At 38.8% G+C, this 15990-nt stretch overlaps 1 protein-coding gene across 9 annotated transcripts in view; it reads right to left on the bottom strand.

The window, feature by feature from the left end:
* Positions 1-934: 934 nt before the first annotated feature.
* The window catches only part of LOC139454421 (FH1/FH2 domain-containing protein 3-like), a 135743-nt gene continuing 120687 nt past the window's right edge, over positions 935-15990 (bottom strand). For 6 of the 9 annotated variants that reach the window (XM_071236114.1, XM_071236120.1, XM_071236121.1 and 3 more), the window contains 5 exons: positions 14892-14966; positions 13654-13846; positions 12726-12849; positions 11612-11770; positions 935-4524 (listed from right to left, as the gene is read on the bottom strand). In XM_071236114.1, the coding sequence (XP_071092215.1) occupies positions 4451-4524; positions 11612-11770; positions 12726-12849; positions 13654-13846; positions 14892-14966 (625 nt within the window). In that variant the 3' untranslated portion in view covers positions 935-4450. Of the gene's footprint in view, positions 4525-8940; positions 8964-10595; positions 10639-11611; positions 11771-12725; positions 12850-13653; positions 13847-14891; positions 14967-15990 lie in introns of all 9 variants that reach the window. The other 3 variants (XR_011652456.1, XM_071236115.1, XM_071236116.1) reach the window with 3 other exon arrangements.

Here is a 15990-nt window from a genome sequence, read left to right on the forward strand (position 1 = left end):
TATTATGTTAAGATGAGTTCAACAGTATTTGCCATCGACTCAATTTAAGATTTACTGCTGTCAAGTGTTATGTATGTGGTGTGAGATTCACATATCTGAGACATAAAGTGTCAAATTCGTGGTATTCTATGAATTTGCTACGAGTAGAGACAATAACGAAGGCCATCAAGAAAGAGCAAAGTGCAAATGAAATTGTGCAAATTACTGTTGACATTTAAACTCACCAGAAAGAACTATTTTCAAACCTTTCAGAGTGGAAGGCCTTGAGTTCGATCCCCAGCCCCATCATACCAAAAGACATTAAAAGATATTCAAGATTCCAATATCATTCCCCAGACCCTCATTATCGAATGGTTTGTGGCCAAATTGTCCCTCAAATTGGGACTACCGCCTCCGTGGTCTTGTGGTAGAGCGTCCGCCCGGAGAGCGGAAGGTCCAGGGTTCGATCCCGGGCCGCGTCATACCAAAAGACGTTAAAAGATGGTACTTGTTGTTACCCTGTCTGGTGCTTGGCATTAAGGGGCTAAAACAAGGACTGGTCGACTCAGAGTCCGTAAACTGTGTCTGAGTGGGGTATTCATGTTAAACTTCGGCATGGTATCTCAGTGGTCTAGCACTATAAATCGCCATCAGTCCGGACTAGTACAAGCAGCCACACACACACACACACGTGCATGCACGTCGCTATATAAGTGCAATATTCTTGGACACGACGTTAAAACTCAATTTCACCTCATCTCATCCCACCTGTTCCATGGTTGTGAGAGTCATGTGGTGTTCTGATGAATTGGATCAAAGTTCATACCACCTGGTGCTGCTCCAGAGAATGCTTACTATCAACTGCCACATATTGTGGGGGGAAAAACCGTGCTGTATTTACTGTATTAAAAGTCCTGCTCCAATACAGCGAAAACAAAAAGCAGAAACACAATCATTTTAAGAAACTTTATTCTATAAATCTGGTTAAAATTTGCATATCCAAAATATGGCAAAAATGTCAAAATTTACAGTCGGATGCTACAATAAATAATTACAGTCATCATTTCCTCAGACCAGGATGTCATGAAGGGAGGCGGCCATTTGCAAAATGATCCAAGATTCTTATTTAGGAAGAATATCACTTATAACAATCATTTAGCATGTATTGATGATGACATTGTCACAGAGTTTAGTAACCAATAATATCACACAGAGGGTAAATCATGACATTAAGATTTCCAGATTCTGGGAAACCATATTGCAAATGGCTGGCTATTTGAACAGTCTTTACCAATGTGATGACGAGTTATGGGAATAAATGACTACTACTTATAACATATATAATCAGCAACGTAACATTATAATAGTGGCATTACTTTTGAGTCCAAAATTAAACAAATATTTCATCATACAGATATGGAAATTTTTGTTAATTTTACTAAAAGGGATGTCTCCTTGAGCTATTGTAACATGAGCACATTCTATATTTTGATATTGTCATATATTGTGAACCTTGCTGTCTATCAACTTCTGTTATTATTGCTTGTTATCACAACTGGTTAGGTTATACAATCTCAACTGTAACATGGATGCACTCACAACAATAAATATAACAAAGCATACACCCTCCGGTAGGCTGGTAGTGATTGGTTGAGATCAATGCTTTCTTCCGCACCACATCACATATTCAGCAGCAGACCACTCCAGACACCAAACTGTGGCTTCAATTGCAGCAGACCACTCCAGACACCAAACTGTGGCTTCAATTGCAGCAGACCACTCCAGACACCAAACTGTGGCTACAATCGTAGCAGACCACTCCAGATACCAAACTGTGGCTTCAATCGCAGCAGACCACTCCAGACGCCAAACTGTGGCTACAATCGCAGCAGACCACTCCAGATACAAAACTGTGGCTTCAATTGCAGCAGACCACTCCAGACACCAAACTGTGGCTACAATTGCAGCAGACCACTCCAGACCCCATACTGTGGCTACACTTGCAGCAGACCACATCAGATACCAAACTGTGGATGCTCTTGCAGCAGATAAATCCAGCGCCAAATTGTGACCACAATTGCAGCAGACAACACCAGATACCAATCTGTGGCTACACATTCAGCAGTAGCCAGCTCTGCATGTTATCTCATAAACCGAGGTCCGTGTATACACTAGTCAATATGGCAACATCATCACTGGCCATTTAGCTTGAGCTTCTGTGACATTATTATTCAGGCACACTACTGCTACACTGTGCATAAGAACATCATCTATATGTTACAGCAAGGTGGTGAATACAAGCATGCTGAGGGTATGCAATATAAACCGTATTGCATTGGAGTATCCATCAGCACCAATATTTCAGGCCAAATTTACGGTTCCATATTTGAAGGCACTATATATTATCTAAAATATAGTTTCCAAAAACATACCAAATCAGGCAACTGTAATACTTTCACATGTTAGAAAACTATATGTACACAATCTCCCTTTGTGGAACCATTACACTGGAGCTCCACAAAAGATGACTAGCGAACCACATGCCGATTTTTAGTTTGATATAGTCAGAAAGTAATTATAAATGATGAAGCATCATTTATAGAATGTCAGTGATTCGGCATGACCTGACAATGTGTAATTGTCTAAAGTGAGACAACTCAAATCAAATATCTACCCCGGTACTTGTATTTGTGCTGATGCAGGCCTGATATCTTAAGAATATATATACTGTGCATATAAAGCTGTCTTAGGAGTACTGCCTAAATGTCAGCATATGTCCAACATTTTAGACTATGGTCATAGTGACTTACTAATATTTGACTGACTAGTGCATTAATAACTTTGGCCTCACACTTTACAAGTCTAAGCATCCTTTCAGACAAGATTGCTCATTAATCCTGATGCATCTTATTCAGATTCACAATATATTGACTGTAACGTAACACATATCCTTCTCAGAGCTGACAATAATGTTTAAATAAGATCTTCAACACAATGTCACATGACGGTCATGCAATAACCCAGGATATAACTCAGATATAACATGTCCCCATGCAGTATATTGCATTTAGGGGAATGTTTTCTCTCGACAATATTTTGATTCTTTTCCACAAATTTTACGCTTAAATGAACATAGATATCATTGTTTGTGCATCATTGCAATACACACATATACCATGTGTTGATTTTTGTCATTGCCAAATTATAGGGGCAATTTTTGCATTGGATGTCGGAAGTAAATTTCATCTGTTGCTTGATAATGGAGGCATGTGCTGTTGCATGCAGTTGATATAATTAACAATGTAACGGATTATTACTGAGAGCTCTGAGGGACACTTTGTCTTGATGTCAGTAATAAATAAATAAATTCACATTTATAAAGCAGGTAACTTAGAAAAATAACAAATATTTTAATGATGTAAATGCAAATGATTTCATCTGTACACCTGTACAATTGCATTCGTTAACATTCTATTTACAATGAAATAACATCAAAAAAGATCAAACTGCTAAGCTACTTGAAATCATGGTAACAAAACCTTTGACAACAACACTGAAGACAAATGTGTCATACATTGTCAGTATCTGAACACATCACTATTGACTATATCAAATAGCATATTGCACATACCACTGTTTAGGGCACTTTATTCCATTTGAAATATTGAAATTTGATCTTTTGTACTTTTTTAGCACCTATCCTACTTGGTCCATTATCAAGAGACCCCCCAAATAGTCTTACAAAATCGACACATATAAAAATAAAAGGGGTAGCAATATGATGTCGGCAAATTAAATCCAACATGATGTAATCAATTCAGCAAGCTAGAGTCTTATCACAGATTACTGGCGGATGTGTACGCTCACCATCCTGTTGTTGACTTAATACAGTTCGTCTTGTCCATGTCGACATTATCACTGCCGACATAAATTCGTAATACTAAGCTTCTATTTTGCACAAACAGCATTCATATTGAAATGTCTCGTCCACTCACATTTTTCAGTGCAGGGTCATTATTAACTAGTTATTATCTTAATACAATAAATGTTTGATTTCAATATTCTGAAATTATTTAATAAAATAATTCATGATGATGAATATCATTGACAGCTATTATTACGGAGCTTGCAATTCAAATATCTTCAGGTTATGTTAGTTCAACATCTCAACTTGCATACCAAATATATTGAATGCTGTTCACATTAACAATGCATGTGAAAATTTTAACTGAATATTCTAGCAGTTCTTGAGACAGATTCTAGCATATATATTTGTTTTAATTGTTGCATAGAAAATTCCTCTTTGTGTGTGCAGTACTTGTTCCACACTGCTTCTAGACCTTAAACCATGGCCAGCAGCCGGCATGGCGACATGTGGACGTTGAGTGAAGGTCGATAGCTATGCAAGGAGGGACAAAATGGGCGGTAGTTGACTATGAAAGACTAAGGTGACATTCGACGTGAGCGATGATCAAACTTGGTCAGATTCTCCAATCACGGCCTGCAACTCGTTAAGGTCAAGGCCACCTCTCAATGTCCGACGTACTGAAAAAATAAACAAAAGAATATAAAAACCATGAACACATACTTACATTTTTTTGTCCAGAATGCTTAGTAATTAACCTATTTCCTATTTCAATTTAAGAAAAACACAAATTAATGTTTTGTAATCAGAGCAACACACAACATGAGTACCCTTTGTAAATAAAGTTCTTGTGTCGATAAAGCAAAGTAGAATTACTGGTTTATTTGGAACTAATGAGGACATGAGGACACCTCAACAGATCAGCCAATGATATTATAACCATTTGTTAGCTGCAAAATTACTCTCACAGAATTATCATTACTTGTAACATTAGGAATCAACATAAAGTACCATGAAAATGAGATAAAACTGCAACTCTGTACGAGTTTGTAACTAAACTTGTGAGCAGCTTGCAGCAGTCACTGAACAAGAAGCAGCTGATACAGTCGAAGCTAACGCATGCAAACAAAACAACAGACTATCACATTCAGAAGACATATAAACAACTGAAAACCAGAGAAATACCTCAAAACAAATGTGACAGAAATCAATAATAGTCTATATAATCCAGGGCATGCAAGAATGGGTTTATCGTGTAGAGCTTGAGAATAATTTGCCTGCAAACTTTCCACCAGTTACATGCTGTAACAGACATTTCGCAGTCAACCTCTTTGAGTGAGTGAGTAAATATTGCTTTAAGCTACATCAGCAGTATTGCAGCTATTCACAGCTTAAACCGCTAACACCCACAACGGACTTTGCATGTCACTGTTGACAACCCGAACCAAGTGTATTATAGTTTGAACAGAAGAACAGTTAGTATATTAAATTCACCTCTTTCGTTATCCTTGACCAGAGTTGAAAAGAAATAATCATCATTTGAGCGCAGTCCTTTTTAAGATAGTTGCATTACAGTAGAGTGAGGTTGTTTTTTTTTAGCTTAACTTGTACCTCACATTTCAAATGCAAGAACCTTTAAAAACATTGCAGTCTTACAGAGCAGAATCTGATTTCAGAAGAAAATGAAATTGAATTTTATATTTCAAATAAACAATTTATTGAATTGAGTGTTTTGTACCTCGAGGATCTGAAATTCTGTTGCCACAGAAACAGATGCCGAGGATGTTCACTGAAGTTCAAACTCTGCCCAGTCACTGTGGTGTTATAAAATTGACCCCACCCTAAGTTTTGAAACTTACGCACACGACCACCACTAGGTGGTGCTGATAGGGGCACTAAGCTGTTTACCCGTCAACCAGTGTTGGTTGCTTTCCCAATAAACTGTCCAGCGGGATGAAGCTAGCACAGATAATACATACAGTGCACATGTCAACAATTGTTCCACTGAATTGATTGGCTAAACATTTCATTCATTCAGGAAAATTTGTCAAAATATATTTTGTCACTGTATGCAAACATGAAATATCTTGATAAATGTTGACTTTCTTCCAGAAGCACAAAGTCAACTTTTATCAAAATGCCATTTTGAATTTTTGTATGTTTACAATTAATATGCCAAAAATAGTTTTATATTTTGTTAGCATAAATTGTTCAAATATAACACTCATTTCTCCTACATTTGTATACAACCCAATCCATGCTGTTACCTTCCTGAAGAGATGCCTATAAATACAGTGGAACTATCATCCTGGCCGAGCTACAACTTAACAACATGGCCGATAGCAGAGCCCCATGGCATGTTGTGTGGCATACACCTTCACTTTTCTATGTGACTGACAGCATCATGTTAATATTACAACACTGACAATACCGCAATATTACTTGTATATATGTAGTAATGTTCAATGCCAAATAAAAAAATCATTGCAAACGTAAAAGAAGTCAAAATAACCCATGGAACTGTCAAATATGCAACACATGCTTACCACAAATGAGAACAGAGAAATAAGGAGAAACATAACATGATGATGCAGAGAAATGACACTGCTGCAAGCATGACATATACTAGAGTGTCAGTATAACATATACTTGTCTCAATATGCTGATATAGGATATATAGCACGGTCTGCCAAGGTGGTACCATTGCTACCAACTTGTATCTCTCTGTTCTGACTTTGCTTTGTACCATCCAGGGTGATATATAGCGTATACTACTCAGTATACGACAGGGACAATTCTTGAAAAAAGAGAAATGTCCCTGTCAAAAGTTGAGTAGTATATATTGATATTAATCTTAATAGTCAATGACAGGCCTGTTATCAATTTATAGATTTGTTCAAAATTACTCCAAACTCTGCAAACAGTTGGCCGGTTGGAATACACCCCAGATAACAACTACCTTTTGTCTGATTATTTGTTGTTTAACGCTGCACTCAGCAATATTCCAGCTATATGACGGTGGTCTGTAAATAATCGAGTCTGCACCAGACAATCCTGTGATGAGCATCAATCCAACTGTGTACTATGACATGCATCAACCAAGTCAACGAGCCTGACCACCCGATCCTGTTAGTCGCCTTTTACGACAAGCATGGGTTGCTGAAGACCTATTCTACCCGGATCTTCACGGATTAACAACTGAGGCTATAGACATTAATATCAGTTTGTGATAGATCTCCACTTGTACAAGTCTGATCAAAAGGGTTTCCCCAGTTTATAAATATCATATTGGATATTATTTGATAAAGAATGAAATAATGATAAATACACCAGGGGGTTCGAGATCATATATGTGTATGTAGTAAGTAAATGTTTTTTTATGCTCAAAACAGCAGTATTTCAGCTACATTGAAGCTTCCGTAAGTAAACAAGTATGAGCCAGGGAAAGCGGTCGTTGACAAGACAATAGATCCACATCTACATCAGGGTACAAAGTTGTACAAGTAACCACAACCGTCATTTCAGCTGGCTCCTACAACAAGCATGGAGTTCTCTAGGGGCAAGTGGTGGTCGGGTAGCCTGGTGGTTAAAGCGTTCCCACGCTCCATGCCGAAGACCCAGGTTTGATTCTCAACAAGGGTACAATGTGTGAAGCCCATTTCTTGTGTCCCCTGCTGTGATATTGCTAAATTATTGCTAAAAGCAGCGTAAAATCAAACTCATTCACTCACTCTCTAGGGGCAAAATCTACCTGGAGTTCCCAAGGGACTTATCTATCATTATATATATATATACTACTCAAAAGAAGTCAAAGAACACCTGATTCTTTCATATTACACTATTGTTAATCTGTCATGGCATGATAGTAATAGTAATATGAAAGAATTGGGTGTTCTTTAACTTCTTTTGAGTAGTATATTAATAAAACAAGTAAACCACGTATGTCACAACAGTTGAACATTTTGTCACTTGGGGACATGCATTCTTTGGATGACTTTGTTGATTTCGACTGTCAATGCTTCTACGATGTTATGTACGACAGTCTCAAGGCAAGATGAGTATATGAGTTAAGAACAACACACAGAGCACATGACTTGATTGACAGCTCCAGGTCACATGACCAAAACATTGTAACAGTGTTGCAAAAGAGCTGTAAGAGAAATACGGAGATAACGCCAACAGAACATTCATATACAGTTTATGATGCAGCTGCTTGCAGTCAAACTAGCAACGCATGACTAGGGCTCAATGTGTAATACACCGACAATGCACAACCTAAAGTTCAGGGTCTGTAATCTGTGAGAGTGCTTCCAAAAAGTAACTTTAAATGTCTTTGTCATATTTTTCTGATGAAGTCATCATTGATTAATAGTGATCCATCATATAATTTTCACTGCTATTTTGCCTTCTATGCCCATTGGGATCTGTTTCGTCGAGCATGGACATGTTATACTTTCAAACAATAATGTGGATATGAAGCTTTTTGTGGAAATATCACTTTTCCAAGAACTGTACATAGTTAATGGATATTCATAGCTCAAGGATAATGTTCCTTGCACACACAATTTTTTAACAAAAGAAATTTCAATGTGATAATTTGTCAAAATAATTGTCTTGTTTTAAAGGTCCTCAACCATGTGCCATGGGGCAAAAATAAAAACGAGAAAGATTAATGGTTTGTTTGAAAAAAAGTGAATAAAAGTTTTAAAAATAATACCAAAAAACAATATGTGTATTACTGTCAATAAAAGAGCTTTAATAACAAACGTTTGTTAAGATGAAAAGGGGCTCATCCATGACAGACGAAACTAAATTGATCTGGGCTGAATACCTAAAAACATAATCATGTTTTCATAATAATCACTCTGTTGTATAACAAGACACTTCACAACACCTTTTCAATTGTTAAAGTACAGTTTCATAGCGGCAAATTTTATTTTTCAAACCAGAGACCCTGAACTTTACGAATTAGTAAAGACTGTGAGATAGTCCTGCACTGATGCTGCAACACAGACAAGTATGAGGACTGATTGTCAACCGCATTCCAAGTGAGAATGGACGGACGGACGGATGGAAAGACATGTGTGGGCAGTTACCTAGTAATCACTATCCCAAAAGGCTGAAAGAGGAGAGAGACAAGACGCCATTAGTGCAGAGAATGGTATGAGACAGGTGGTCACAGATTCAACTGCCAAAATCCTCAAAGCATATTCAAAAATATTCACAACACAAAATTAACTGATGAAACCTTACTAAACTCTTAAATTCTTCAATGCATATCAAAAATAATTTGCGAAAGAATTACAGGAAAATTGTAATAATTAATTTAAAAAAAAATTTTGGTCCATTAGTTGTGTATTCAAAATAATGGTAAATTTAGATGAAATCTTTATTTGTAAACACCATTTTAAACAATTAGCATATGTTTAGAATGTTATTACCATACAAATATATATAGGTTATGCTGTTGAGGATGAGTGCAGTAACAAAGCTGGGCCCAGTGCTGTAGTGGGATATAGAGAGATTGCGAGACAGTGGATGGACGGAAGAACTGTCAGTCTGACATAGGACTTCATTCTCAGCTAAATAGTCCCACACTATCCAGACCCATTCTGGCATTCGCCTATTACCTCACAAAACTCTCCACAGGTCATCTTCATAAACTGAGAGAAAATTACTCAATTAACACTTCTCCATACTTAAATAGTCTGTCTATTTGTTTGTTGTTTAACGCCGCACTCAGCAATATTCCAGCTATATGACGGTGGTCTGTAAATATTCGAGTCTGGACCAGACAATCCAGTGATTGATATCATGAGCATCGATCTAGGCATTTGGGATACAATGACATGCATCAACCAAGTCAGCAAGCCTGACCACCCATTCCCATTAGTTGCCTCTTATCACAAGCATAGTCGCCTCTTACGACAAGTATTGGTTGCTGTAGACCTATTCTACCCCAGATCTTCATGGGTCACAAAAGAGTACCGGTACCTAGACTAGGTCAAGACATTGTTACGTGTGAAACTACAACTCTCGGTGTAACAAGGGTAATGATTTACTGCAAGACTGATACACAACATACATTAAATATCTGGAATAGGGCTGATTTTGAATGACTTGAATCAAAGCGGCAAGGACTCTCATTAGCTCAAACCTAATCCCCCCTTAACTCTTAGGGCAAGAGAAGAGATCCTGATAATTGTGTCAAAAGCAGCTCCTCTTAAATGTCCCCTAAATACTGAGGGAAAGGGTTAATGCATGTTGATGAACGAAACATTGGAAAAATATACTAAGTAAAATTGTTTGTTATCTAAAAATAACAAAAGATGGCATGAGTGAGAATGTGTAATGTTAAAACACAGGTTACAGCCTGTTACAGCTCACCCCAAAATAATAAACCATGGAAGAAAAATATAACACATTTTTACTTTCCAATGTGAGTATCTCAAACAATTAATTACTGCCTGATTAGATATATTATTCATCGCGAATTCCATCTAGTAGAAGCTCAAGAATTGTTATAACCAGAAGAATCCAAACATGTTGGTGTTAAAGGTAAATTTTCAACATTGGATCATTACTTCATTAAAAGTTGAAATGTCTACTCCGAAGGATGAGGATGGTATTATTGTGTAACTTGTCAGTGAGGAGCGTAGGGATAATGAGGGGAATTAATATTGACCTGCTTGCTCCTTATTTTGTTAAGGAGGATATGTAATTGAATAAGCGGCAAACAAAATCAGTGAACCTTTTCCTTAGGTTTTCTGTCAGCAGACGATGCTCGGAAGGTTCTGTTTATCAATGGGACATATTAGTTAATGCACAGGTGTCATGAAATATACACACTGTAGGACTATATACACATTAATTGTCATGTAGTATATACTACGTATAACTATATACACATAAGGGACGAGGGACTGGTCATCTATTATAGGTAGGTGGGCTGGTGAGATAAAGGATGGTGGGAGGGGGGTCATAAAGGGGTATGAAAAAATGACATGGCGAAAGAGGGGGTTCGCCTAAATGTATCACATCTACAATTATGTGGTGGGCCATGAAAAAATAAGTTGTATTTTCTCCCCAAAATATCCCAATATTTAGGGACTGGTCTTTTATATTGGGGTTGGGGTTAGGATGGGAATAATATTACATGTATTGGGGGGTGAATTAATTTTACATAAAGTGGGTGTGGCAGCAAATTATGAAACAGTCCTAAGACCAATCCCACCGACCCCTTATAATAAATTACCAGTCCCTTAATTGTCATGTAATATACATTACGTGTGACTTAATATGCACCATATGTAAACACAGTAACGTAACCTACACTAAGTATGACATAATGACTTGTATACCCCTTACATAAGCACATGTCATAATCTTAAAGTGTTAAACACTTAATGATACTTCTTACTAAATCCCATCTCGATTAACGTTTCAGTATTTGGGGATAATGAGTTATGGTAGACAAACACTCAGAAACTTAGGGTTGATAGTACTGAACAAAGATTTGGCAGAGATACCAGGAAAGATAATAAATCACACAAGTCACTCATAAAAGGAGATATCACACAAAAGTCTTTTCTTCACACTGTCATATGTACAAGTCCCTCTTATGATATTGGCCACCTCCACCCACCAGGTATGTGATACAGTTACGTGATACAATCATGTGATACAGTCATGTGATACAGATATGTGATCCAACTATATGATACAGCTAAATGATACTGCTATGTGATAAAGTCTCGTTCCACCTACATGATTTCCTTTGACTGCGTGACCTCCGCCTTTCTTTGGGCACACGTGTAGAGGGCGCTGTGGCTGTGCGGACACATGCCTCCAGAATCTCATCATCTCCCGTATCGTACATCTCGGAATCGGTTGTCAGACAGCCCCGAGATCCCATACTTCTTGCATCTGAATTGGTCACAACCAGCTCTTGTACACAACCACAATAATTCAAAATGTTTACATATCAGTGTAACACAAGTTCTTACTGTTTAATTTTCAAACAATGCATTCTCTCCTTTTGGATATGATTTTTGTTTAATCTCATCAAAATAAGAGTTTTGACTCTAATTCAATACCTCTAGAAAGATGTGACTTTCAGCACAACAGTAAGACTGAATACATTGAGACTTGACATGAAAAATCAATTCAGACATATTCTATTGTATAACAAGATCCCTAGGGCGGAGTGGGCGAGATGTCTACTGCATCAGGCTAAGAAGTGCCTGGATTCCACTAGTGACCAGTTTGTCCTTTAGCCTTTGAGCCAACAATGCTTACAGAGTTGTCACTACCCCCAGCGTACAGGACATTCATCCTGTCCACTCAAACCAACCCACTCATCCATTGGTAGATGACAAGATGGAGGAAACACAGATACGTACATATACCCGAAACCCAATTAAGTGTCAAAACGTGTTGTGTCACTCTGGATAAGTGACTTAAATCAAATTTGTCCCTGTTCACACAGCAGAGAATGGGAACCTGATATGTGAGGTGGATGTAAAAAAAAAGCCTGTAGGCAGCATGGGTTGTATACTTCCCAGGGAGTTGAGAATGATAACTGGAATGCATACAGGTCCTTTGATCGTGGAACAAACATACACAGAGATGTTTGGATAAGTGAGGTAAATAAACATATAGTATTTTCTTGTAAGAACTGGATGAGTGAGTGAGTGAGTGAGTATGGTTTTACACCGCTTTTAGCAATATTTCAGCAACATCACGGCGGGGGACACCAGAAATGGGCTTCACACATTGTACCCATGTCGGGAATCAAACCTGGGTCTTCTGCATGACAAGCGAACGCTTTAACCACTAGGCTACCCGACCGCCCCAAGAACTGGATGAATTGTGAACCAACCTATCCGCTTCCTGATTTTCTGTCCAGGCAGCCCACGTTCATCAGCACTTGCATAGCCATTCTTCAGGAGCTTCTGCAGCTCATCCTCTTGATGACCATCCTTAGACTTGGCGAATCTGTCCGTCTGAAATAAAACAAAGCAGGAGTGATCACTGGAGTTTAACACCGTGGTCAGCAGTCTATGAAATATTTTAAAACCCTGGTGAATTTGCATCACATACAAATAAATAAACCAACAGTAGGAGTATTTGTTTGTCTGTTTGCTGTTTAGTGCCATTCTCAGCAATATTCCAGCCATATGATAGCAGTCTGTAAATAACTGGACCAGACAATCCAGTGATAGATATCATGAGCATCGATCTATGCATTTGGGATATGATGGCATGCATCAACCAAGTTGCTGAAGACCAATTCTAACTTGGATCGTCATGGTTGCACCAGCCATAACAGATTAACTATAATTTTAACAACAAATAAGGTGCTCTTCAGTGACCGACCAGTAATAGTAGTCATAGTTGTTGTCATGTAAGTAGATGCAGTAGTAGTATAGTCTAAGGGTGGAACTGGGCAACAGGGAGTCACTGGCTGGATTTGAGTTGTCTCCCCTGCAGTAATATTGCCATCTCCATTATTTTTCAAATAAAATACTTCAAATTCGGTCTATTCAAAATACTGTTTGAAACTGTATATACACCAAGGCTGTAGTTAACTTTTTTTGACAGGGGGGGGCAAATATTTGTACAAGTATCACTTGTCCCCGACTTGTATTTTCATGATTCAAATAAAACTGTTTTCTATAAAAACAATCCTGGGGGGGCAACAGCATTGTACACTGATATAACAGTTGATTGCATGACAGAACATTATCATTGGTGATATGGCTGTGAAGCAAAACTCTGCTGTGGACAAAACTGATGGAGCAGCTTACCTCCACGATCATCTTGCCCCGTGTCTTCTTCCTCTCTCTCTGGTTGGCCTTCTTCTCACGCTGCTGGATGACCTTGTCACGAGTCGTGCGGTACTCCAGTGCAAACTCACTGATGATCTTACAGAAGTGGTTGATCCTCTGGTCCTTGGCCATGTGTACTGGTAGCCCCATGAACAACAGAAACTTGTGGTACCTGGGAACATGAGTGAGTGAGTGAGTGAGTGAGTGAGTGAGTTGAGTATGGTTTTACGCCGTTTTTAGCAATATTCCAGCAATATCACGGTGGGGGACACCAGAAATGGGCTTCACACATTGTACCCATGTCGGGAATTAAACCCGGGTCTTCGGCGTGACGAGCAAATGCTTTTTAACCACTAGGCTACCCGACCGCCCCACCTCGGAACATGAGACACAGCTACATGGCACGTACATCCACGAGGCAGCAAGTTGGATTAACGCTGCTTTGAAAAGTATTTCGGTTATATCATGGCATGCCAGCTTAATTTGGAAGAAAAGCCCCAAGTCTTGAATGTTTCCACTTAAGACGAGAAACCCCCAAACATGGGCGCTGACAAAATGAAACATGATCAAGGAGATTTGAACCTATTATCATGATTGTCATAGGTTCCTGGCATTGAACTGTTACTGTATGTTACTGAAACTGTTACTGTATGTTACTGAAACTGTTACTGTATGTAACTACTGTACAGTTCGAACATATCTGTTGAAAAAGCATAGCCTGTAGTCACAGACCCTGAAGCAAAACTATTCAAAATATCCCGAGTTAGTATATCTGATAGTTTGGCAAGACTAGATTTCTATCAATTTCTAAAAATGAAGATTCCTTGTTTTCTTTTTATTAAATGATTGAAGACAATTTAAGCAAAAAATTCTTAAATATTTTTGTTTCCAATGCTAAATATGAATCTACAATATGTGAAGAAAACAAGACATGGAATGTCCTCTGTCAGGAAATTGACTTGCATTTATCAGGGTTAGAAACAAACAGTTTCTGTCCACTAGTCCTTATAATGATAACATATGGCAAAACCCTTAAAAATGGCAAATTTCTACTCGTCCTTATGATACCTTTACCATTGTGCAGTTTGGCAAGGACTATAGGACTAGTGCCAATTTCTAACTCTGATTTATTAACATGGTCTGCACTGTGGCGGTGTGCACCTGATCTACATCAGCCCTGGAGAGCCCCTTTAACAACATGTACACAGGCAACTGACCTGTTGATGACCCTCTTGAAGATGACCTGCAGCAACATGATCCTCTCCGCAGCATCACTCAAGAACACCAGCATCCTGACAGGGAATAATGTCACAGTTAGTGCTGGCTCATATTTATTTGTTTTGTTTATATTCCAGCTATATAACTGCGGTCTGCAAATATCGAGTGGAACAGCCAATCCAGTGATTGACATCATGAGTATTGATCTATGCAATTGGGATGTCATGAAATGCATTAACCAAGTCAGCGAGCCTGACCACCTGATCCTGTTAGTCGCCTCTTACAACAAGCATAGACGCCTGTTACGGCAAACATGGGTTGATGAATATTCTCTACCCGGATCTTCACGGGCCTGCAGGGTAATTGTTGCATGCTATGGAGCACACTTCCCATGTCATGTGTCTGAAAGAAGTCAGGGTGCACACTCTCTGCAACTTCCCACACCCCCCCGGGTCCGGCAGTGAAGTGAGTTGCAATGAGGTGAAATGGGGAAATTAAGGGGGGGGGGAGTTCTGCTTGTACTAATCTGGACTAATACCAATGTTAGAGTGCTGGCCAATTGAGATACCATGCTGCACTTAAACATGAATACCCCAATCAGACAGTATAATGACTCCAAGCCGACCATTATCCCTTAATGCCAAGAACCAGACAGGGTAACAACAAGTACCATCTTTTTATGTCTTTTGGTATGACATGGCTGGGGATTGAACCACAACCTTCCACTTTCCAGGCAGATGCTCCATCCACTACACCACAGGTGGTGAGGTGAAATTGGGTTTAACGTCGCGTCCAAGATTGTTGCACTTATATAGCGACGTGCATGTACGTGTGTGTGTGGCTGCTTGTACGATTTATAGTGCTAGCTCACTGAGATACCATGCCGCAGTTTAACATGAATACCCCACACAGACACAGTATACTGACAACGAGCCGACCAGTGCTTGTTTTAGCCTCTTAATGCTGAGCGCCAGACAGGGTAACAACAAGTACCATCGAACCTCGGACCTTCCACTCTCCGGGCAGACGCTCTACCTCTAGACGGTCGCCACTACACCACAGAGGCTGTCAGATCAATTACAAAGCTAGACACAATCA

Source organism: Haliotis cracherodii, unplaced genomic scaffold (genome assembly GCF_022045235.1).
Source record: "Haliotis cracherodii isolate W230 unplaced genomic scaffold, xgHalCrac1.p SCAF_10, whole genome shotgun sequence".
In the NCBI taxonomy this organism is placed as follows: Eukaryota; Metazoa; Mollusca; class Gastropoda; order Lepetellida; family Haliotidae; genus Haliotis; species Haliotis cracherodii.